General features: G+C 38.3%; 1 protein-coding gene across 1 annotated transcript in view; it reads right to left on the bottom strand.

Moving 5' to 3' along the window:
• Positions 1–660: 660 nt before the first annotated feature.
• The window catches only part of LOC126253687 (intraflagellar transport protein 172 homolog), a 305,113-nt gene continuing 279,663 nt past the window's right edge, over positions 661–26,110 (bottom strand). The window contains exons 28-30 of the mRNA XM_049955213.1: positions 4,404–4,619; positions 4,083–4,307; positions 661–1,888 (exon numbers count right to left, since the gene is read on the bottom strand). Of these exons, the coding sequence (XP_049811170.1) occupies positions 1,610–1,888; positions 4,083–4,307; positions 4,404–4,619 (720 nt within the window). The 3' untranslated portion in view covers positions 661–1,609. The remainder of the gene's footprint in view (positions 1,889–4,082; positions 4,308–4,403; positions 4,620–26,110) is intronic.

Here is a 26,110-nt window from a genome sequence, read left to right as displayed (position 1 = left end):
TTCCCGGATTCTCCCGAAATCATCTGAAGATGAACCTGAAAGGGTTCGAAAACCGGTTAATGTAATAAAGCATTACTAATGAAAAAAGTGACTGGTTGCAGTTGTGTATAATTTATTTACATTAATATACAGTCACGGTTCTAAAATATCCGTAATGGATAAGCATAATCTTTGTGTTTCATTTCTAACAGGAGAAAATGTTCTTCATCGATGCTATTCTCTCAAGTTACTATTCCCTGATGAGAAGAGGACAATTTTTCGAAAGCTGTGCCACCAGACCAGTTCATGAATCCTCTGGCAAGAAGTGATGCCATCAGTAGTAACACTGGTTGCCTTCAGCTAATAGTGGCCTTAAGTTTAGTTCTATTGTTATGTCCATGAGAGGATCCCATGATAATCTGAAGTTGAATCTTTCTTTAACAAATTCTTGGATGGGATAATTGGTCATACAGTGTTGACAAAAGGCAGATGTCCAGTATGAATTTTTGCCTGATAAAATTTTATTTTTTCATATGCAAACAATGTGGCATATACTCTGTATGAAGTAATAGAATTGATTCTTAGTCACTCGGCCTCCCACTGCGACAAATGAAATTAGTGGTGAGAAAAAAAGTAAACTGCATTTAAAATTGCATGCTTTATTAGAATCACCAGTAATAATAATATGAATATAAATCAGTTGGCTTTTTAAGTTTCAATGGCTGCTCATACATATACAATAACTATACATCATGAAGTGAAACTTCTGTCTGAGGAACAGTAACAATGTTGCCAGTTTAACAGGTTATTGCTAATTAAACAGTGTTGTGAACTTTAATCTCTTCATTCTGCTCAAAAAATGTCAGCCAAAGATGTGCCACTAGTAAGTGTACTCTCTCAGTGCACTCCACACTTCTCACAGTTGTTATCCGTTATTACAGTACACAAAAATATGAAATTAGAAAGTACATCTTTCAGTACATTAGATCCTCAGTTAACATACGCAAAAATGGTAAAACATTCATTATAGTGGTGTCTCATTACGAATAATCAATGGATTTTCAAAGATAGGCCAAGCCAGATGAGCTTATATCTTCCACCCTTCACTCCATTAATAAATTTGTTTCGTTATCCTGCAAATGAGTCTGCCCACCAGGTATTTTTTTTATCTTACATGAAAACAGATCTACAAACATGGCTGCTCTTGTCACTCTTTATAACAGAAATCAGTCACTTTAAAAACAGTGAATCTCAGTACACACATTTAAAAGTAGTGACACAAAAATTTCGGAAGCAGTTTTCATGTGTTATGGTGCCCAATGATAGCTATTGCACACCACACTACTACATAAAGAGTGTAAGACTGTACATTGTTAAAAGCACCCTTCCACTCACTTAGTGACCATAAAAACACATTTTATGCACTGGATGAGTGCATCAATACTGCCTGGCAATGGCAACACAGCTTGTTGGTAGATTACTAGGACACTGCAAGGTGATTTGACTGGCGTTTAAAAATTTATACCTGAAGCTCACACTTGAGGAAACTTGAGGCCTTACATTACAAATGGACATTTCTTATCAACTATTAAACAAATACCAAACATTTTTGTTAGATTCGTTTTTCACATCATTGGAAAGAAAAGCTAGGAGTGCCTCCACACCACTCTCCAATAAACCCAATAATATCTGTCACGTGTGATTCGGGGTTCATCTTCGCAGCCATCAACAGCTTATTCCAATCTTCTCTGTTTGCTGCTCGACCTGGTCTTTTGAATTCGATGGGAGTGCGGCCCTTCTGAGCGAGGACAGGATATCCAGATACTACACAGGGAAGTGCCATGGGACCAGCACTGTCATTTGAGCAAAGTGCTGAAGGGTACAAGCCTCTCTCATCCACTGGCAGTACCTGTAACAGAATTACACGTATTTACGATTGGTCATGGACTTTTGAACATCAGAAATTCTTGTGAAATCTGTAACTGTAGTTTTTTGCTCTCCCGTTCTGTTAACTGGCACCTTTGTTGTAGGTCGCACTCGACCTACTGTTCTGAGTACCCAATCTTTCTAAAAACTTCCTTCAAGTGTCTCCGTTCTTCAGTGAGGCTTTCTTCATCTGACAGTGAACACGCTATATAGAAAAGTGTTCAAATCTTGGAACTTCTACCAAAACATCAAGAAAAAGTAGCTGTATCATTCTGTTTCTAGCATTAATTTTCTATTTGGATGGTTTAGGTTGATATGCTGTAGATGTTTTTGAAGTGTGACCATACTATGTGGTCAGATTACAGATGCGTCATCCATATACAAGTAGAAGCACATTGCCTTATGCATGGTAGATTCTTGTGCTCTTGTGTGGAAATGCACCATATAGAAGTTGGCAACTTCCGGTGATAAATGGCGGGATTAATCACCACCGTATCAGGTTGTTAAACAAGGGGATATGCCGAAAGAGTTCTGTAAAGTTGCCAATTAATTCCAACAATGCTTTAACTGGAAGCTGAATGAAAAGATAAACCACATTAGAAATAAGCATGATGCCCATCTCCCAAAGAGATTTTCTGTCAAGAAGATGAATTTTGTCCCTTTCTCTTTTGTCCCTTACCTCAGTTTCACAGACACTGGTAGACCTTGGGATTTTTCTTCTCTGGATTCTGCACGGTAGGCTCTCTCTGATCTACAGTCATATTGACCAGTATGCTCGAGGAAAAAGGACTGATGACCTAGTAGTTTGGTCTGTTTAAGCATCCAACTAACCAAGATGATGAGTGAAATGTCTGAAGAACTTAAACAGTATGTGGTGAAATGTGAACACCACATATGAAACTCTGTCAATTTCATGCATTTCATAATTCCGACACTGCCAGGAAACTGTCACTAGGTTGGTACACAGCATGTTCCATTCACAGATTGGTGGGAAAGAAGGCAAAAGAGAAATCTTATTTCATTAAATGGTTTGTGTCAGTCAGCAGCTCATTTGGCAAGAATGGGAAAGGAAATCAATCATGGTCAATTCAAAGGAATTGTCCTGACATCCATCTGAAGTGATTTACTGAAACCACAGAAATATGAATGATTGAAAGGAAATTTCAACCTCTCACCAGAGTTGTATGTTTTAATCACTGTTGCCACTTGACTCAGTTGTTCCAATGAAGTAAAATTATTCATGCTAAACTAATTTTAAAATAGGAATTTTATGCATTAAAATCTTAATTGGTTCCTATCAACTTTTATGGAAATTTACTTCTGATAATGTCTTATGGGCAATAGAGCATGTCCACCAAAAACTGTTAATCACTAGTCTCCTCAGAAAAGAAGAGAAGTGAATAACAAATGCTTAATCATAAGAACTTCCATCAGCTTGTCTGTGCCAAATGTTTGGTTTTTTAGACGTGCTCTTGTCCTTAATTTATATGGCTAATATTCTGATCACGAGGCATGCAGAAGCATAAATTTTTCATGGTTTCCAGAAAGTTGTTTTCTGTATGTTCCATGAAATTAAGGTATGTTGTTAATACCCAAGCTCCTTCTGCTTAGAGGATAGCATTTTCAGAGCCATATGTAAACAAAGGTAAAGCATGTTCAAAATATCATGCACTAAGGTGTGAACAGTCCCATGTTTAAAATCTGTCACAAGACACAGTGTCATTCGTTTAGTACTTTTCTTGGACAATTTGGTGAATATTTTTGTCATTGGTGAAAGTGATCTGGCAGCTTCACTGGTCTTTATTTTTATCGATTGTGTAACTTTTACAGAACTGCTTGTGCCACTCACACTTGCAACCTCTGTTTGACTTTTCAATATTTGATGACTTTCATAGAAACACCAAGTCAACAGGCAATTCAAAAACTGACATTTTGAAATCCATTACTGCATAAACTATCTAGAGGCAAATGAGCTGTAATCCCAGTACCCATCCATCTTCTCTACTAGTTGGAATGACCTATGCATAGGAAACCTCCACTGACAATAATTCCACCTACATCTGCCAGTTTATTTTGCAAATTTTTGCCCTCTATGATATACAAATACAAAAATTATTAACAATAAAACAAGTACATTTCGTAAATGAACACATCAAATGAAAATCAAAATTTTATACCTGATCCACTTTTTGATCCATCGATACAGCCAAAACCCACTCCTTCACTTCTTCATGCAAAGACTGTGGTATATTTGTAGATACTGGTAGAGGAATTTCATTTGGGAAATCAGTCAGGGCAAAATCACTGTGATCCAAGAGATCCAAGTTACTTTCTTCAATTGCCTCACACAGGTCAAGATAATGATTGAGAAATACAAAAGCCTCACTATCACGGCCAGTTGCCTGTAACAAATGGTCGTTTACAATTCTGTATGATTAAAGGAACACAATTATAAGTTTTGAAATGTTTTAAAACCAGTAATATGAGTAAACACAAACCCTCGCATCAACGCCTGCCTCAAAGAAAGCTTTGTCTGCAGGAATAATATCAGAATGTCGCAAAAGTGCTGTAGAGAGCTTAGCAGCAATGTGTTTTAGAGACTCAGTATCCCGAAAGGCACACCGAGAAGTATAATAATGTGTGATAACTAAGAGCAAATCAAATTCATCATGCAGCTTGCTTCCAGCATCTGATGTAGTTTTCATTGCCTCAGTCTGCAAAAACAGAAACAATGTTCATAACTCAGACAATAATATTGTCACATCACTTTATTTCTATTATTGCTATATAAAGGTAAAGGTGGGTAATATATTCTTTTGATACAGTAAATATCAAGTTTATTTACATAATATTGTCAATACTTTCATCTAAAAAGATAAGCCCATTAAGAAAAGAGATGAATGTAAATGCCGTATGGCTAGGGCCTCCCGTCGGGTAGACTGTTCGCTGGGTGCAGGTCTTTCGAGTTGGCGCCACTTCGGCGACCGGTGTGCCAATGGGGATGAAATGATGAGATGATGATGATTAAGACAACACAACAACCAGTCCCTAAGCAGAGAAAAATCTCTGACCCAGCCAGGAATCGAACCCGGGCCATTATGATTGACATTCTGTTTTGCTGACCACTCAGCTACCGGGGGCAGACAAGAAAAGAGATAAACTGAATAGGAAGGAAGAAATTGGTTTCCATTTATGTATTTTTTATATAATGTTCAGTGAAATGAACCAACACAACAGTTTAGTATTTACCCTTAAACACTTGCTTCAAAACTGAAAACACAGTGATGCCTTCAATGAGGGACAAATATAGTTACACAACAAATACTGAACTCTTAAAAACTAATGATTTTTGGGTGAGACTGTAAGGATCATATATGTTTAATTAGCGCCCCCCCCCCCCCCCCCGCCCCCCCTCCCACACACACACCTTTCATGGGTATGCATAAATTGATGAGCCAAAACATTATGACACTATCCACAGTGAGGCTGAATACCACCTGGTGGCATTGCAGGTGTGTGGGGCTGTAAGGGAAGTATTTAAGCAGAGCAGAAATGAATGGAGAATCATTCTAGTGATGATACGGGTTGCAAATGGGGAAATCCACTGCCATTAGCGACTTTGACAAAGGGCAGATCGTCATGACCAGCATGGGAAAGAGTATGTCAGAAATGACAAAACGATTAGGTTGTTCATGTGCTACTGTTGTCAGCATCTGTGGAAAGTGGTTGAAGGATTGTGAACTTAGGAGTAGGTGGCAAGATGTCGGACATCCATGCTTAATCACAGAATGTGGAGGTTGGAGGCTTGCCCACTCTGTAAAGCAGGATAGGGAGCAATCTGCAACACATTTGACAAGAGTACAATGTTGGTGTGTGCGTAAGCTTTTCACTATTCAGTGCACACTGTTGAACATAATGGTCCATACACAACTATACCTACGTGTTCCCATGTTGACCCAATGACTTTGCCAGTTAAGACTGCAGCAGGCACAAGATCATCACGATTGGACAATGGAAAAATGGAAACGTCAATTGGCCAGATGAATCATGTTTCTTGTTACACCAGATTGATGGTTGTGTCAGGATACACTATCAAGCAATGGCTACTAGAAACATGTCACAGTTACATACTAGTGGGGACAGCATGGATATGGCTGAAAAAATTTTACATGGCAATAATGAGAAATCAGCAGTTTTTATTGACATAATGCGAATTGACACTTTTTACAAAAATGAAATTTTGCATTTTCCCCTTCCTGTGTAAAAATATTATGAACCTGAAGTTAGCAGTTTACTGGTATTGGTAGTTGGTAGGTATTTAATGTTGAAACTGGACCTTGATTTTTGTTTTCAAAGCTGAGGTAAGCATACAACCTTAAAATGACCATTCATTTCCAGTTTGAAAAGCTGATGCCTAGATGTGGTGTCAGCTGGTGGGATCTTTATCTGTCGAAGTCAGATTTCTTGACACTTTTGTACAACAACTCGTAGGAAAAGCATTGTGATTTGGAGAGGTCTTTAGAGCAAAAATCATCAAATATGGCACTTTAGCTTTGCAAACATGTAAATCGACAGAGCACACCATTGTTTTCCTTCTTTCACTCATTTGATCTATGCTACGGATCAGCCTGCCGCCACAGACTTCATTTCACAAAACAGTAAAAATTATATTGTGTTAGACATTCTCAGAGTCTGTTCTACCAGTATTGCATAACATGAAGGTCCTGTGTTGTGATTTGGATGGCAGAAGCAAATCAAGAATGTGCCATGTTGATTTGTGTGTTTCTGAAGCTGAAGGCCGTATTTGGTGGTTCTTGTATTTACATTCATGTCTTTACGAAAATATGCAGTTTAATTAATGCAAAGAATCTGAGATTTCTCCAAAATGCGTCACTGTGCTTTGATTTTCAGTGAAAAAGTTTTGGGAAACACGATGTTGGAGGATAAAACTGTTATCCCTATTTCAACTCAGAATTTATGACTGATTCATTATTACGGAAAGAAAAACATAAAGAGAAGTACTTCCGGCAGAGATGAAGGGAACAGTGAAACTCATTGGGCTGCTCCTTCAAACTAGCCTGCCAACTTTTAGGTCACAGATACAAGCAAGTCTTTGTTCATAGTAGTAGGTTCTTGTTCCAACAATGAAATGATAGTGATGAATTCTATCAATGATAACATGGCAGACCATGTTATGTACCCCTACAATGTTACACAAGCCTTCAAAATGTAGTGACATATCAACTTTTCATGCCAGTAGAAAATTAGATATTGTCAAGTGTCTGCTGTTGTACTAAAGGCAGTTCGACTTCCATGTTCAAATATAGACTGTAGGCGACAGTTTTCACACAATCTAGAGTATCCCATTTATGTTGACCACCCCCACATAACGTTTTGTTCAGAAACGAAATATAAAAAGCATCAAGTAAACGATGTTTAGCTACCAAGGGAACGTTAATCAACATGACTGCTTTTCTTGAAATTCTGTTTCGCTGTAAAGATATGAACAGTAGTACATCTTTTTTAAATAGCACTCTGTATTTTTTTATTTGGTGATACACTACTTCTCCACAAGACCTCCTCAGAAATGTATTGCAGAGTACCATTCACGTAAACATGACATTATTTGACTGACTCTCCTGTACCAACTCACAGTGCAAATACCACAGATAACGTAACTCGTCCACTGGAGTTGACAATAAACAAAACAATAATGTTTTCTTATTCATAGTTCAGGTATATGTAGTACACTACTGCAGAACTTGTTTAATAAGTTGTCTACAGTAACAGCAGTCTTTGATTAAAAACTGCATCATCATTACGTTTTCTTTATTGTGGTTGAATGTAGACCTAATGCTACACAGGCAGAAGAACTCTACAAAGAATGATATCCTGATTAGAACCCACCTTACTGCGATGACTGTTTTCTTATCTTACGCACATTTGCCATAGATAAGTAGCATTTCTACCTTCTCTTCATTGGTGTACATTGCACTTGCACAAATCTTCAACTAGAGATGGTTGATGGAATGACCATTGTGCATTTTCTTTGTTTTTCCATTATTCTGTCAACTCCATCAAGTGGACGAGTTAAATTACCCCCATGTACCTCCCCTATTTGCTACTACAGGAAAGTCAAAGCCAATTTTGTGTTACATTTTTAATAACATCAAAAATGAACTTATAGGGCACTATTTGGAAAAGACACACTATTGTTCACACGGTCAAAGTTATGTCTTCTTGACAAAAAATTGTTTGTGGTAGTCAACGTAAATGGGACACCCTGTATTAAAACATTGACAGTATACTGTCTCTGAATAGAAATTTGAAGTAATGAGAGGGCTTTCTTTACAAACTTTCAACACTTTTTGGCTGCCTATGATACAGGTTTGTTTCTTCTTTAATCTGTAATTTTCAATGGGATATAAGTAAAGTTTTTTTAATGAAATCAAATGAGGTGTGTGATATCATTAAAATATGATATAATTAATAGGTATATGTTCATTTCCAACATGAGACTGAAAAACCATGAAATACAACAAAAATAAATATCATAATTTGAAAAATAATAGCACCGAAATTGGGCAAAAACAAACGATTTTTTTTCACATTCCTAATATAGCCAGTTTCCATCATTTCAGCCATAAATATACAAAGTCTCATTTGAACTTAGGTCAGCACGATTTATTCTCTTAATTAGTTAGGTTTTTGCTTGACAACATACAGTAAACTATGAACTTTCAAAAACTAGAACTAAAAGTGGACTGAAAGTAAACATAAAGCAAACCCGGCTAGTTGTCCACCAAATATGATGTGTTCACAATCACTGTTCGAATTTGGCACTTCTTACACAGCCTCCCCATATTAGAGCAGAGCTCGTCAGATGTGTGGGTATTAATACTGTACCCATCAATCCACACTCGTATAAGTAACTGGTGTCTTTGGCACTTTCTGGGGCCTCATTCGCTGAGGCAAGTATGAAGTTGCTGTTGACAGACTGTAGCACAATCTGGTTGACTCAAGGTCGCTTGTGTAGTATCCAAGATATCTTGTTGTTGTGCAAGCATGACAGGAGTAAGCAAATATGCTAGTTTCACCGGTTCCCATGACAGCATCACTGGCTTGATATTGCATATTATCTCCACTGTATCTTCTTCACGTTTTAGCACATGGAAAGGTCCAGAGTACGGTAGCTGGAATAGTCGGTGTACTGCCTCTGTGCATAACATCACGTGTGAGCATTCTTTAAGGTCGTTGTCGATGAAAACTCTCTGATCTCCATGATGGGACACTGGTGAATGGTGCAGCTCAGCTATTTGGAGCTTCACTTGTTACATCATCTATGGTAGTTCTGTCTTTGTTTGCATTAGTGTTGCTGAAAAAAATTGTGATGGCAGGCACAACATCTCTCCATAAACCTTCTCTGCGGTAGATCCCCCAATGACCAGAATCTACTATATAGGAATCAACATGGATTCCAGAAACAGCGATCGTGTGAGACCCAGCTCGTTTTATTTGTTCATGAGACCCAGAAAATATTAGATACAGGCTCCCAGGTAGATGCTATTTTTCTTGACTTCTGGAAGGCGTTCGATACAGTTCCGCACTGTCGCCTGATAAACAAAGTAAGAGCCTACGGAATATCAGACCAGCTGTGTGGCTGGATTGAAGAGTTTTTAGCAAACAGAACACAGCATGTTGTTATCAATGGAGAGACGTCTACAGACATTAAAGTAACCTCTGGCGTGCCACAGGGGAGTGTTATGGGACCGTTGCTTTTCACAATATATATAAATGACCTAGTAGATAGAGTCGGAAGTTCCATGCGGCTTTTCGTGGATGATGCTGTAGTATACAGAGAAGTTGCAGCATTAGAAAATTGTAGCGAAATGCAGGAAGATCTGCAGCGGATAGGCACTTGGTGCAGGGGGTGGCAACTGACCCTTAACATAGACAAATGTAATGTATTGCGAATACATAGAAAGAAGGATCCTTTATTGTATGATTATATAATAGCGGGACAAACACTGGTAGCAGTTACTTCTGTAAAATATCTGGGAGTATGCGTGCGGAACGATTTGAAGTGGAATGATCATATAAAATTAATTGTTGGTAAGGCGGGTACCAGGTTGAGATTCATTGGGAGAGTCCTTAGAAAATGTAGTCCATCAACAAAGGAGGTGGCTTACAAAACACTCGTTCGACCTATACTTGAGTATTGCTCATCAGTGTGGGATCCGTACCAGGTCGGGTTGACAGAGGAGATAAGGAAGATCCAAAGAAGAGCGGCGCATTTCGTCACAGGGTTATTTGGTAACCGTGATAGCCTTACGGAGATGTTTAACAAACTCAAGTGGCAGACTCTGCAAGAGAGGCGCTCTGCATTGCGGTGTAGCTTGCTCACCAGGTTTCGAGAGGGTGCGTTTCTGGATGAGGTATCGAATATATTGCTTCCCCCTATTTATACCTCCCGAGGAGATCACGAATGTAAAATTAGAGAGATTAGAGCGCGCACGGAGGCTTTCAGACAGTCGTTCTTCCCGCGAACCATACACGACTGGAACAGGAAAGGGAGGTAATGACAGTGGCACGTAAAGTGCCCCTCCGCCACACACCGTTGGGTGGCTTGCGGAGTATAAATGTAGATGTAGAATGACCAGCTTGAAGGCTGGGCGAAGTTGCAGCAAAACCAGTTGGTAGTGCAACTATCCATGTGTTCTCATGGTACATTAGTGCAGCTTCAAACTTTCTATGCCATCCTGTTGCTTGCGGGATGGTAGATGGTCATATGCTGATGCTGGAACCACACAATCTAAACAGTTCCAGAAACAGTGTCGATTTAACTTGCTAGACCTGATATGTGGTGAAGTGTGCTGGACAGCAGGGGGGAAAAAATCCACATTTTAACGAAGGCCTTGCTCTCATTTTGGCTGTCTGCTGTTACTGATTGGCATTGCCTCCACCCAAGGTGTATACCCATCTAAAGCTGTAAATATGTAAGATATCCCTCTGATGGCGGGAGTGGACCCATGAGGTCTATGTGAATGTGAAAGAAACGTGAACATTATTGAGAAGTGATATTGATAAATTATGTCTAGAATTAGAATTCAGTGTCGACTGTTAAGTAGTGGAGATTTCAGGATTATGATTTTGCTAAAAATTTATGCCAGTCACCATACGTAAAATGGCAAATGAAGCACAGGGACTTGATATGACAGCTCTACTTGCCAAATTTGGAGAGATGCTCAAGGTACGAAGGGACAATAATAATAAAAAATTAGAGGAAACCCTTATAGCACAGGAGAAAACAGTAATACACTAGAGAAAATGTTAAGCAGTAAGCTAGAGGAAACAATAAATGTGACTAAGACACAAGATAATAGGATTGCTACATTATAAAAGTCATGAACACTTTGCCTAAGGATTTACAGACTGAAGTAAATGCACAATGTGACTTAGTCGTAAGGAAGTAGGGCATTTAATGAAATTTTGTGTCTACATACTACATTGCCTAGTTTGGTAGAGCGACTGCAGGAATCTGTAGAGCAAAAAGTACAGGAGAGGATTGACCCCTCTAGAATGACACCAAATTCTATGGGTGAATCCACTGTTAATCAGCAAGAGTTACAGAGATTAAAGATTGACTTAGGAAAAGCACAACAAGACTTACTAATGTAACTCGTGAAAGTAGTCCAGGCAAGTGGTTGGAAGAACTTTAGATAGGGACAAGAATGAATTTTTCAAAACAATTTCCTAAGTTTAAACCAGATGGGTAAGTACATTTCACTTACTTTTTACATTAATTTTCGAGGTCTTTTTCTAAAAACTGGCAAGACCATAAGAAAATAATTTCACACTTAGTTACTTGACAGGAGATACATTATCTAGACTGTACCTACACATGAATGACATGAAATGAACTAGTGGATCAGTGGTGATTTTCACTATAAATTTTCTATTGCTAAGTTACACAAATGTTGAAGTAAGAAAACTGGCATAATAATTAAACACGGTATTAAAATTGATAGCTATTTTAGTCATAAAATAAGAAATGCTAAACTGACAACACAAACAATATGAGAATAAACCCCTGCAATTGAGGAAAGAGTATGCATTCTGCCCGCAATCCAAACTGTGTGAGAGCATCATAAAAGCAAAAGGAAGATTATACAGGATGTATTGCTCAAAAAGACATATTATGTCGGCGCAACTGATTCTGGAATTTCAAGTAATGATGAGTTGCCCCATACAGGATTATCTCCAGTTGAAATTAGGGATAAAACTTTTATTGGGGAAACATTTTTAAAATTGCTTAAATGGTCACCATTGCATGTGCAGTTGTTCTGTATTCATTGAGCAGTTCTTTTCAAAACGATACAGTACATCTTCTTCAAATTTGGGCGTTCAGTGTTGCTGTGGAGTACCACAGACCTGCCTCCTCCTGATGAAAGTGTCTGTTTGTCAGAGCTGCTACATAACATGAAATTACAGCATTAAAGTAATAACAGATAAAAATAAACTGTTTATGAACCCAAAAAAGTGAATCACAAGTTTAAGTAAACACAATCAACAATACAACAAGAATCAGCTTAATTTTTCAAGGAACTCCTTGACAGAATAGGAGTGACCCATTAAGAAACTCTTCAGTTTCGATTTGAAAGTGCATAGATTACTGCTAAGATTTTGGAATTTGAGTGGTAGCTTATTGAAAATTGATGCAGCAGTATACTGCACACCTTTCTGCATGAGAGTTAAGGAAGTCCGATCCAAATGCAGGTTTGATTTCTGCCTAGTATCAACTAAGTGAAAGTTACTTATTTTTGGGAATAAGCTAATGTTGTTAGCAAGAAATGACAGTAAGGTATATATATATCTTGAGAGGCCAATGTCAAAATACCCAGACGCGTAAACAGAGTTTGACAAGAGGTTCGTGAACTTACACCACTTTTTGCCCAAACCACCTGTTTCTGAGTCAAAAATATGGGAAGAGTTACCCCAAAATATAATACCATACGGCATAAGCGAATGAAAATAAGCAAAGTAGACTAATTTTTGTGTTGAACAATCACTCACTTCAGATACAATTCGAATAGTAAAAATGGCAGCATTAAGTCTTTGAACAAGATCCTGAACATGGGCTTTCCATGACAGTTTACTATCTATCTGAACACCTAGAAATTTCAATTGTTCAGTTTCACTAATCATATACCCATTCTGTGAAATTAAGATGTCAGGTTTTCTTGAATTGTATGTTAGAAATGTAAAAACTGAGTCTTACTGCGATTTAGAGTTAGTTTATTTTCTACAAGTCATGAACTGCACTATTTGAAACCAAGTCAATGTTGCACGCAACTTCCTTTACTACCAAGCTAGTGTCATCAACAAACAGAAACATTTTGCAGTTGCCTGTAATACTATGGGGCACATCATTTATATAAATAAGGAATAGGAATGGCCCCAATACTGATCCCTGTGGCACCCCCACTTGACTGTACCCTATTCAGACCCCACATCACAACCGTTCTCAACATTGGGAATAATGACCTTTTGCAGTCTGTTGCTAAAGTAAGAGGTGAACCAATTGTGAGCTACTCCCCATATTCCGTAATGGTCCAACTTCTGGAGCAATATTTTGAGATCAACACAATCAAACGCCTTAGTTAAATAAAAAAATATGCTTCTCATTCGAAATCTTTTGTTTAACCCATCCAATATGTCACAGAGAAAAGAGAATGTAGCATTTTCAGTTGTTAAACCACTTCTAAAGCCGAACTGTACATTTGATAGCAAATTGTGTGATAAAAAATGATCAATTATCCTTACATACACAGCCTTGTTAATAACTTTAGCAAACACTGATGGCATAGAAATAGGTCTAAAATTGTCTACTTTATCCATTTTTATAAAGTGGCTTTACTACTGAGTACTTTAGTCGTTCATGAGACTGACCCACAGTACTTTAATACTCTGCTAGGTACTCCATCATATCCATGACAATCCATAGTCTTCAGTGATTTAATTATTAACTCAATCCCCCCCTAGTCAGTATCACAGAGGAGTATTTCAGACATCAATCTCAGAAAGGCATTTGCCAAGAAACTTATGTGAGTCCCTGTAGAAACTAAATTTTTATTTAATTCGCCAGCAATGCTCAGAAAATGATTGTTAAATACTGTACATATATCTGATTATTATATATTAAATACTGTACATATATCTGATTTATCAGTAGCAGAAATATTTTTACTACGAACTGACTTTATGTCGTCAACCCTGTGCTGTTGACCAGACACTTCCTTTACAACTGACCATATGGTTTTAATTTTATCCTGTGAATTAGCTATTCTATTTTCATACCACATACTCTTTGCCTTCCTAATAACATTTTTAAGCACCTTACAATACAGTTTGTAATGAGCTACTGTAGCTTGATTGTGGCTATTTCTAACATTTTGATATAATTCCCACTTTGTTCTACATGATATCCTTAACCCAGTAGTCAGCCACCCAGGCTGCCAATTATTGCTAGTACCCTGTTTAGAATGTTCTAATGGGAAGCAACTCTCAAAGCGCATGAGAAATGTGTTAAGGCAAGCATTGTATTTATCATCTATGTTATCAGCACTATAAACATCCTGCCACTCTTGTTCCATGCTGCCACTCTTTTACCTTGACAAAGTTTAAAAAACTCTCTATTGCTGTTGGATTAACTTTCCTACATAGTTTGTAATTAAATATGACGTTGGTTTGAGTACAAAGGCCTTTTAGTGTCGAAATTTGTTCATCATGGTCTGAAAGGTCATTCATGCTTTTACTAAAAGAATGCCCATCTAGTAAAGAAGAATGAATAAAAATATTGTCTATGGCTGTGCTACTGTTCCCCTGCACACTAACTAGAAAAAACACAGTCTGCATCAGATCATATGAATTTAGGAGACCTACCGACATCCTTTTTCTTGCACCATCATATACAAAATTAATACTGAAGTCACAACATGTACCTAATTTCTGGTACTTCATACAAAGTGAATCAAAAACCCTCTCTAGCTTGGGCAGAAATGCTTTGAAGTCGGAGTTAGGGGACCTATAAATAGCAACAACTAGACGTTTAGGTTTCACTAAACTCAACTGCCCCTGCACAACATTCAAATATGTGTTCAGTGCAGTGCCGTGATACGTCTGTGGACTCAACTGGAATACTGTATTTTAAATACATAGCCACTGCCCCATCTAGCAAAGAACTCCTTGAAAAACAACCAGCTAATCTGTATCCTGGTAAAGGAAGCCTCTGAATTGTCAAATTATTTAAGTGGTGCTCTGACATACCAATAATTTCAGAGTCAATATCTATAAGCAGTTCACTAACTTTATCTCTAATACCTCTTATATTTTGATGAAATATGCTAATTCCTTCTCTACTTGGAAACATTACATCCTCTGAAGGTGAGCCATTAGTTAGAGGGACTTCCTTTAAGCAGCTATACCTATCAGCTGACTTCAATCTAAAAAAGTTGCAGCTCTAACACCAACTACTACAGGAATTTGTCGACGAGTGATCCCACCACCACCAACTATCCTGCCGCCTACAAGCTTTGCCAGCCTCCCCTTCCCTACCTATTGCAGTGCAGGCCGTGCCTAGTGAAACCCGATCTACTGATAGATCCAACTGGCACCACTGAAATGTGACCCATGCCCTCTGCCATCAGCACCCCCTCCAGCCCCATGTTAAAGCGCCTAACAGCCACATCAAGATGAGGCCGATCATGACGCTGAAACAGTTGCACGAAATGCACATTAGTGCCACCAGTTTTAGTAGCTATCTTTACCAGGTCACCAACTACATCATATTCCCCATCCCTATGAAGACTGTTCCCTGCTCCACCCACTATCACTACCTGATCCTCCTTCGTAAAATCAGTACGTAACTCCCCTACACTGTCAGTCACCTGAGCCAACCCTGTCATACACTGTCAGGTGGCTTGCACAATACTAATGTAACTGTAGAAGATGTTATATTGCAGAACCAATCTAAATTTACACGAGCAGAACCTATGCTTAACAACCCACGCTGTTGAAATCATAAAATATACTTCCCTCAGCTATGCTCTCTTTAAATTAAAGAAAGTATATGCATGAAAAGTTCAAGGAACTTTGTATATTGATAAATAATATCCTACACACGGTGTTCCAGGTGGAATGGTCAATATATAGGGATACGACAGGAAGGATCATTCAAAACAAAAATGCCCAGTAAACATGGGCTCTAAAATGCATGCCTTAAAGAGCTGTGAGCACTTGTTCAGTAGAACAAATGTGTTTCACAGTAGCAAAGATGAATAAGTGCTCATAGCCCTTAAGGTATGCACTTTAGGGCCCATTTTTACTGGACATTTTTTTCTCGTTTTGGTTCACGCTCCCTCCTCTCAAAATACAGAAAGCAAAGAGCTTGCAGCAGATTTGTTTTCCAGTATCTAAGTTGAAGAAGTGCTCATACCTCCTAAGGCGAGCATTTTAGAGCCCATATTTACTATAAGTTTTTTTGCTTCAAATGATTGTTCCTGTCATATTGAATATTGACCATTCCTCCTGGGACACCCTCTATTTGTGTGACAAAAGATAAAAATTTCTACATGCATACAGGTTTTATACATACAGTAATTCCTACAACATTGAGGGAGATGGCTGCTACTGATTTTTATGTCCCATTAAGCAGATCAAAAGGTAATTTTATACAAATCATGGTTGTAACAGATCTAGTCTGTGTTAACACTGACAATAGCACCAGCAAAGTTTTTTTTAATAATCACAGTGTTTGGATGGATGAAGGAAAACATCAAGATAGGATAATATTTGTGTGCATAGCATTAATGTGAACTATTTGTAGACATCAGAGACTGCAAATGAATATGATGTGTAGTATTAGCGTACAGAAATTCTGAGATATATGTATTCATTTGTACTTTCATATTCTTGAATTGACACAGAAATGGCAGAGTGCTGATTGGTGAGCTTGATGTCATCACTAACACGCAATAGAGTATCATTGCTTGTAAAACAGTTCCTGATGCCACCCACCGATACTGCATGGTGCCATCAGATACTAACAGATAAACTAAGTGCTAACTAAGCCTAACTGATGCCACTGGTGATACTAATTATACCCACTCCACTTATCATATTAACCAATTAACAGAGTGACAGCCTACACCCACCAATCCAGCATTCTTACAACTCCTGCTTCCATTGTACAACAAATTGACAGTAACTGTGTTCTTATTTTTAATTGCAACTATACATGTAACAAGAACTTTTTACTGTACACAATGAATACAACACAAAACAAAAGAAGAGTTTATTTAGGTATTATTTGATGATAAGAGTATGTAGAACAGAGTACTACACAGGAATACATAAATAAATATAATATATTACATGAAATGTAGCCAGTCATTTAACCCAGCATCATCTAATTTATGTGAATCATCATATTTCTTACTACATGCAATATTCAAGGCACACAACAATTAGTGTACAAGAACTAGTCCCAAATCAGCATGGATCTAGCTACCTCAGTTAATTCAAAGAAATAAAATGCTACAAAACTCTTAAGTAAATTAGCCTTTTGTGCAGTTCCACTCTATCCATGACAGTATGTCTTGAGAAGATAACAGTGAATCTATACATTAGATCAGGGCTTCCCAACATGTGGTCCACCGGCTCTTTCTAGGGGGTCCGCAGCCACCTTTCACCAAATCGTGTAAAATAATGAGTAAAATTATTGAATAAAAATGTGAAAATCAAATTCATCACTGTTTTTTTTTCATGTGAAAAACATGTGTACTTTTACTTCAGGTCATATTTCCAAGCAGCCTTTGCGGTTCCTAAGTGAGAACGCATACACAGTTTAGTGCCAGAGAATGCGGCTTCTCTGATCGATTGTTTCGCAACAATACGGGGGTCATTTGTGCGCCGGTTCACGGCTCTAGATGTGCTGAAACCTTTTACGCATGAGCGGAGCGAGCTTTGTCGACCAATCACAGTGCTCGCTGGCACGTATGTGGCCCCAGGCATCATTAAATGTTAAACTTGCTTTGTCAGTCCACTACCTATTTCATAAGTCGATTTTTGACCATTTCATTACTTCTAACATGGATCGGTGGCTGAAGTCAGGATCATTGAAGAATGGTGCAGTTTCTTCATCGCCTTCACAACAAGGGAAGTTTCCATTTGAAATGAATGAGGAGGGAGGACGACCAAAGGAAGAAAAATCACGAGAAGCTCCACAGCCAGATTTATTATGTGAAAACACTGCAAGTACTCCATTGGTTGCAATATCCTGTGGAAGTGGAATAACCAAGAAGCATAAGTACAATGAAAGCTATTTAGAAATGGGCTTTATGGACACAAAGGAGGGTAAATCTCAGTGTATAATTTGTGCGTGAGTCCTTCTGAACAGTTCAATGGTTCCAGTTAAATTACGCCGTCATTTTGAAGGTACTCACCCGGATTTCTAGGCTAAAGACATAAATTTTTTCAAAAGGAAGAGTGCTGAACTAGCTGCTTCTCAGCATTGCATGAAAATTCATGCAAAAACAATTAATGAAAGTTCATTAAAAGCTTCTTTCTTGGTTAGTTATCGAGTGGCAAAAACAGGCAAAGCTCATACCATTGCAGAAAATCTCATGTGTTAATGATATTGTTTCTTGCATGCTAGAAAAAAAGGCAGTAAAGCTTGTATCTTCGGTGCCATTATCAAACAATTTTGTCAAGAGACGCATTGTTGACATGTCAAATGATGTGAAAGACACTCTTCTTTCTCGCATCCAACACAATTCATTTTCTCTGCAGATAGATGAATCCACTGATGTTGCATGATTAGAGATTTTATTGGCTTTTGTTTGTTATGAATATTGTGGATGTTTTGAGGAGGACCTCTTATGGTGCAGACCACTACCTGCCAACACAACAGATGCTGAAATATTCTGTCTATTGAATGATTTTTTAAGGAATAACGAATTTTCATGGTCTAATTGCATTGAAGTGTGCACAGATGGTGCAAAAGCTATGACAGTCCTACAGTCGGAGCAATAACGAAAATAAAAGAAAACGTCAAGAATTGCAGCAATAGTCATTGTGCTCTCCACAGATACGTTTTAGCTACAAAACAAATGCCTGTTTCATTCAAGTAAGTTTTAGATGAATCCATTCAAATCAATAACTACATAAAATCAAGGCTGTTGAAGTCAAGACTTTTCACAATACTGTGTGAAGATATGGGAAACCTTCACCGTTACCTGCTTCTCCACACAGAAGTGAGGTGGCTCTCACATGGGAATGGACTCTCTCGGTTGTACTAATTAAGATTGGAAGTCTTAGCTTTCCTTTTGCACCGAATTAACAGACCTTATTAACGATGAAAATTGGCAGTGTATACTTGCCCATTTGTCAGATATTTTCTCCAAAATGATGTGAAAATTTCACTTCAAGGGCTAAGTGAAACAAAGGTCACTGCTATCGACAAAGTTCGAGCATTCAAGAGGAAAATCAATTTTTGGGCAGAGAGTGCAAAGGAGGGGGAGGTCGATGTTTTCCTCTTCTCAAGGAGTTTTTGAAAAACAAAACATTGGCACTTGGGAAGAACTTGTTTCATCAAATCCTGCAACACCTCCAAAGATTGATGTCATTGTTGGAGCGTTATTTCCCAACAGCTGAAGATGTGAAGCTGCAGAAATACGAATGGGTGGTCAACCCATTCACTGTATCCAAAAAGCCGAACATTCTATCATCAAATGAATATGAGTTGTTGATAGAAATTGCCACAGACCCTACCTTGAAATCAAGTTTTGACATTGACGGTTACTCACACTTTTGGATCCGTTTGGATAACAAGAAATACTACCCCCTTGTTGAAAAGGCAAAACGTGTACTTCTTCCGTTTGCCACAACATACATGTGTGGATCTGGATTCTCGATCTATGCTACCCACAAAACTAAGTACCGAGGCTGTCTAGATGCGGAACCAGACATATGTCTCCAGTTGTCAAGAACTGAACCCTCAACTTTTCAAAATTGTGTCAGCAGAAGCACCCTCAACCACCACATTAGGATTCCATTATTATTCCTACAGACTCATCTATAGTAAAGAAGAAAGCATTTTTCTTCGTAGACACTCAGTGAACGTACTTGAACTACAACTCTGTAGGAAATTTGTTTCTGTCTTTTATCATTTACAAAACAATTATTAATTGAATTCTGTTGGCATTGGTATTTTTGTTACGAAAATTAAAATGCTCTCTAAAGCTAATTTCTTTTCTTTGTAATATATTCCGTCCTCTCCTCCTGCCTATACTTCAACTACAATTACTTGCTATTACTCTGACACAATATTGTGGCAACTGGCTGCGAGCGTAAACAAACGAAGGACTTTTCACGTGCCACCTTGTAAAAGGTAAACCTCCTTGGCCAGAATTGTTTCCTTTGAGAAAAAAAGTCTTACGCTCTGTGAAATGCTTTGTCTTCTTATATAGAAATAAGAGAGTCTGTTTTTGTTTTCCTAATTTGTTTACAGTCGAGGCTGACTGCCACGATATAGTGTCCAGGTAAAAGTTGAAGTTGTCAGCTGTGGCTAAGCTGTTGCCACGCCACCTGCCAGTTGCCAGCTACCAACTGACAGTACACTGTTGCAACGCTGTCTGATAGCTGCCGGCGATGGGCTGACAGCTACCGTTCAATAGATACGCAAAGACGTAAAAATAACTAGACTTTCCGAGCTGTTTGCATGGGCACAAAAATCGATTGTGGAACTGGAAAACGGTTTTATAAAAGCAGATTTCCGGAATTGATTTTGAAGTGCTTACCTGACCAACCAAAAGCGGAAGTGGGACATCGGCTTACGAAATCCGGTTTTGGAAGCGCATGTAAACTGGCTGAATGTATTCCCACACATTGCACAACAGATGTCACAATAGTCCTTTAAAGGCAATTCCTTGCCTCTTTTATTTCGTGATGTGTTTGTATCCCGAATCGTGGGTCTGCCTCTTTTCTTCACAGCTGCGTGGAATGGCCGCAGTGTCTAAGGTGCCATGTCGTCATGTATTATGCGGCCACTCCCGTCGGAGGTTCGATTCCTCCCTCGGACATGTGTGTGTGTGTGTGTGTGTGTGTGTGTGTGCGTGTGTGTGTGTGCAAGACTAGGGACTAACGACCTCAGCAGTTAAGTCCCATAGATTTTACATACATCTGAACATTTTTCTCCGGATTTCACGAAAAACCACACACACACACACACACACACACACACACACACACACACACGACTGTTACGAAATATGCATGCTCCTTACAGAACAGTAGCCAAACAGTGGAAGTGAACAGACCACAAGCGGCTGCTCGTCAATAGAACAGTTTGGATGTGACGCTCTTGGAGGAAGGCAGCTCCAATGTGTGAAATGTCAATTATCAAGTAATTTTAATCAGGCTATAGTGTGTTGAACAAAGGTAGTAAATCCACTAGTAAGTGTCTGGTTACATTGGGAATTCAAATTGGATCATTAATTTCAAGTTGTTTTCATTCATCTCTAATCATTAATTTCAAGTTGTTTTCATTCATCTCTAAACCAAAGACTATTGATACTTCGGTGGTGGTGGTGGTGGTGGTGGTGGGGGGGGGGGGGGGGCACTGGGAACATGGCACTTGCATTAAGAAACTTTCAGTTCCCAAGGGTTTCACTCTGAAATTTTAAGTTACTGTGCTCTTGAAACTTCCTGGCAGATTAAAACTGTGTGCCCGACCGAGACTCGAACTCGGGACCTTTGCCTTTCGCGGGCAAGTGCTCTACCAACTGAGCTACCGAAGCACGACTCACGCCCGGTACTCACAGCTTTACTTCTGCCAGTACCTCGTCTCCTACCTTCCAAACTTTACTGTGCTCTTGACTGACTAGGGGTCCGCCATGGATTTTCGACTGAAGAAGGAGTTCGCCAGCTGAAAAGGTTGGGAAGCCCTGCAGTAGATGATGTAACTTATCAATCTGACAATGCATAAAGGGAGTAGTAACAGCATGCCAGAGTCATCTGCAGTTCATCTGGAATTACTACATAACTCAGTAAAGCTAGAATTTGGCAGGTACAACCATCAGTAGTCTTTACCAATATATTAATTTATCAGCTTCCAGAGACAATTTTTATATAAGTATTTGTGAAAGTAAAGTATAAACCTGGTACAACAAATGTTACCATTGTAATTCTATTTTGTGAGCTGTTTTTTGGTTGAGAAAGAGAATTTTGTTTAAAGCCTTTTTGGTTTATATAACTGGATATGCAAAACGTACGGTGCACCTTTCTACTAGTGAATGATGATAACATCAATAACCACAAAAGAACACTGAGAGACTGTGGCATGTGAGTTATCCAAAAGAGAATGAAGACATACAGAAAATGGAAGGTTAAATAGAGTTCTCAGTTATCATGAGTGTTCAAACCAAGCAGAGCTATTAATGTAACCATATAGTCCCCCTAATGTGATCAAATGCAAAAGTAATAAGTACTTTTCATTAGAAGTATCAGACTGCAATAGTTTATTTTCCCTAAAATTATTGGAGTTATTATCACCTTATTTGCATATCTTACATGGTTTTATTTTTAAACATAGTTAAAGGAAGGAAAGCTGTGGTGAGATAACAAAAGAGAAATAGAAAGAAGGAGTCAAATATGCTTCGCTACACATAAAGTTATTGTGACATTCATTTCCAATAAATGTGTGAAGAATGTGTATAAGTAAATGTGGATGCAGAACCTATCCGTAGTTAAAGGATACGTTTAACGTCTTTTGTCTTTAGATTTAGGGACAGTGCTGCACAGTGCTACACAATTCATTTAAAAATTGTTACCCAGTTGTTTTTCCACACTAAATGTGCTACAACATTTATGTGTGTAGATGTCTAGGTATACTTGTGAACTATAATAATAATAATAATAATAATAATAATAATATCAATTTTATTGTCTTTAGGCCATTACAGCAATTGACAACACCAAATGAAGATACAATTTACAATACAGTGTGATAAAGTATTGACTACTGAAATATTTTAGCTTATATTACAATAAATGTACAGTGGGTCATCTATTGGATTACTGCATTTTACAGTTGAAGAATTCATTGATATCATAGAACGGGTGGGCAATTAACCATTCATGCAGTCTGTCTTTGAATGTATGTTCAGGAAGATCCTGTATAGCATGTGGCAGCTTATTAAATAGTTTATGCCCTGTGACTTCATAGCTATTTATTGATTTTGATAATCTGTGGTAAGGTGTGTATTTGTGTTTGATGCTTCTTGTATTGTAACAATGTGCATTTTCCCTACGTTTCACACCTTGTAGGTTCTTCTTCGTATAAATTAAGACATTGTATATGTAGAGGTTTATCACTATCATAATTATTTGTTCGGTAAATAAAGGTTTGCAGTGAGCCTTATGTGAAGAATCTGTAATTATCCTAATGGCTTTCTTCTGCATGTCAGATCTAGTGACTATTAGTAGTTTGTTAACCAGCAGAAGTGCCTACGACACAATTCACTTATTGCAACACTTAAAGTTATAGTTCCAAAAGGTGCATTCTGTATTTTATACAGTTTACTATTTACATACAATTTCTACTTTAGTCTTAATTGGTCTGCATGCATATCAGTAATCCTACTAAACCCCAGAATTTCAACATCTGTCAGGCAACATACAGTCAGTTACTACCATTGGTACTGGTATTGATAAAGTAGTTCTAATTTCAGCTAACAATAACTTTTTCATTTGTGTGAGTCGATTTGAGGCACACATTCAAAGTTCCAGAAGGAGTAACACTTATATGACCCCTTAATGACATTTGTTTATTTATTTACACTATTGTTGTTGTGGTCTTCAGTCCTCAGACTGGTTTGATGCAGCTCTCCATGCTACTCTATCCTGTGCAAGCTTCTTCATCTCCCAGCACCTACTGCAACCTACATCCTTCTGAATCTGCTTAGTGTATTCATCTCTTGGTCTCCCTCTACGATTTTTTACCCTCCACGCTGCTCTCCAATACTAAACTGGTGATCCCTTGATGCCTCAGAACATGTCCAACCAACCAATCCCTTCTTCTAGTCAAGTTGTCCACAAACTTCTCTTCTCCCCAATCTTATTCAATACTTCCTCATTAGTTATGTGATCTACCCACCTTATCTTCAGCATTCTTCTGTAGCACCACATTTCGAAAGCTTCTATTCTCTTCTTGTCCAAACTATTTATCGTCCATGTTTCACTTCCATACATGGCTACACTCCATACAAATACTTTCAGAAATGACTTCCTGACACTTAAATCAATACTCGATGTTAACAAATTTCTCTTCTTCAGAAACGCTTTCCTCGCCATTGCCAGTCTACATTTTATATCCTCTCTACTTCGACCATCATCAGTTATTTTGATCCCCAAATAGCAAAACTCCTTTACTACTTTAAGTGTCTCATTTCCTAATCTAATTCCCTCAGCATCACCCGACTTAATTTGACTACATTCCATTATCCTCGTTTTTCTTTTGCTGATGTTCATCTTATATCCTCCTTTCAAGACACTGTCCATTCCGTTCAACTGCTCTTCCAAGTCCTTTGCTCTCTCTGACAGAATTACAATCTCATCGGCGAACCTCAAAGTTTTTATTTCTTCTCCATGGATTTTAATGCCTCCTCTGAACTTTTCTTTTGTTTTCTTTACTGCTTGCTCAATATACAGATTGAATAACATTGGGGAGAGGCTACAACCCTGTCTCACTCCCTTCCCAACCACTGTTTCCCTTTCATGCCCCTCGACTCTTATAACTGCCAGCTGGTTTCTGTACAAACTGTAAATAGCCCTTCGCTCCCTGTATTTTACCCCTGCCACCTTCAAAATTTGAAAGAGAGTATTCCAGTCAACATTGTCAAAAGCTTTCTCTAAGTCTACAAATGCAATAAACATAGGTTTGCCTTTCCTTAATCTTTCTTCTAAGATAAGTCGTAAGGTCAGTATTGCCTCACGTGTTCCAACATTTCTACGGAATCCAAACTGATCTTCTCCAAGGTCAGCATCTACCAGTTTTTCCATTCGTCTGTAAAGAATTCGTGTTAGTATTTTGCAGCTGTGACTTATTAAACTGATAGTTCGGTAATTTTCACATCTGTCAACACCTGCTTTCTTTGGGATCAGAATTATTATATTCTTCTTGAAGTCTGAGGGTATTTCGCCTGTCTCGTACATCTTGCTCACCAGATGGTAGATTTTTGTCAGGACTGGCTCTCCCAAGGCCGTCAGTAGTTCCAATGGAATGTTGTCTACTCCCGAGGCCTTGTTTCGGCTCAGGTATTTCAGTGCTCTGTCAAACTCTTCACGCAGTATCGTATCTCCCATTTCATCTTCATCTACATCCTCTTCCATTTCTATAATATTGTCCTCAAGTACATCACACTTGTATAGACCCTCTATATACTCCTTCCACCTTTCTGCTTTCCCTTCTTTGCTTAAAACCGGGTTTCCATCTGAGCTCTTGATATTCATACAAGTGGTTCTCTTTTCTCCAAAGGTCTCTTTAATTTTCCTGTAGGTAGTATCTATCTTTCCCCTAGTGATATACGCCTCTACATCCTTACATTTGTCCTGAAGCCATCCCTGCTTAGCCATTTTGCACTTCCTGTCGATCTCATTTTTGAGGCATTTGTATTCCTTTTTGCCTGTTTCATTTACTGCATTTTTATATTTTCTCCTTTCATCAATTAAATTCAATATTTCTTCTGTTACCCAAGGATTTCTACTAGCCCTAGTCTTTTTACCTACTTGATCCTCTGCTGCCTTTACTACTTCATCCCTCAGAGCTACCCATTCTTCTTCTACTGTATTTCTTTCCCCCATTCCTGTCAATTGTTCCCTTATGCTCTCCCTGAAACTCTGTACAACCTCTGGTTTAGTCAGTTTATCCAGGTCTCATTTCCTTAAATTTCCACCTTTCTGCAGTTTCTTCAGTTTTAATCTACAGTTCATAACCAATAGATTGTGGTCAGAGTCCACATCTGCCCCTGGAAATGTCTTACAATTTAAAACCTGGTTCCTAAATCTCTGTCTTACCATTATATAATCGATCTGAAACCTGAATGAGATTTTCACTCTGCAGCGGAGTGTGCGCTGATATGAAACTTCC

Source organism: Schistocerca nitens, chromosome 4 (genome assembly GCF_023898315.1).
Source record: "Schistocerca nitens isolate TAMUIC-IGC-003100 chromosome 4, iqSchNite1.1, whole genome shotgun sequence".
Classification (NCBI taxonomy): domain Eukaryota; kingdom Metazoa; phylum Arthropoda; class Insecta; order Orthoptera; family Acrididae; genus Schistocerca; species Schistocerca nitens.
Note: the sequence above shows the minus strand (reverse complement) of the source record. Positions and strands in the feature narration are given on the sequence as shown.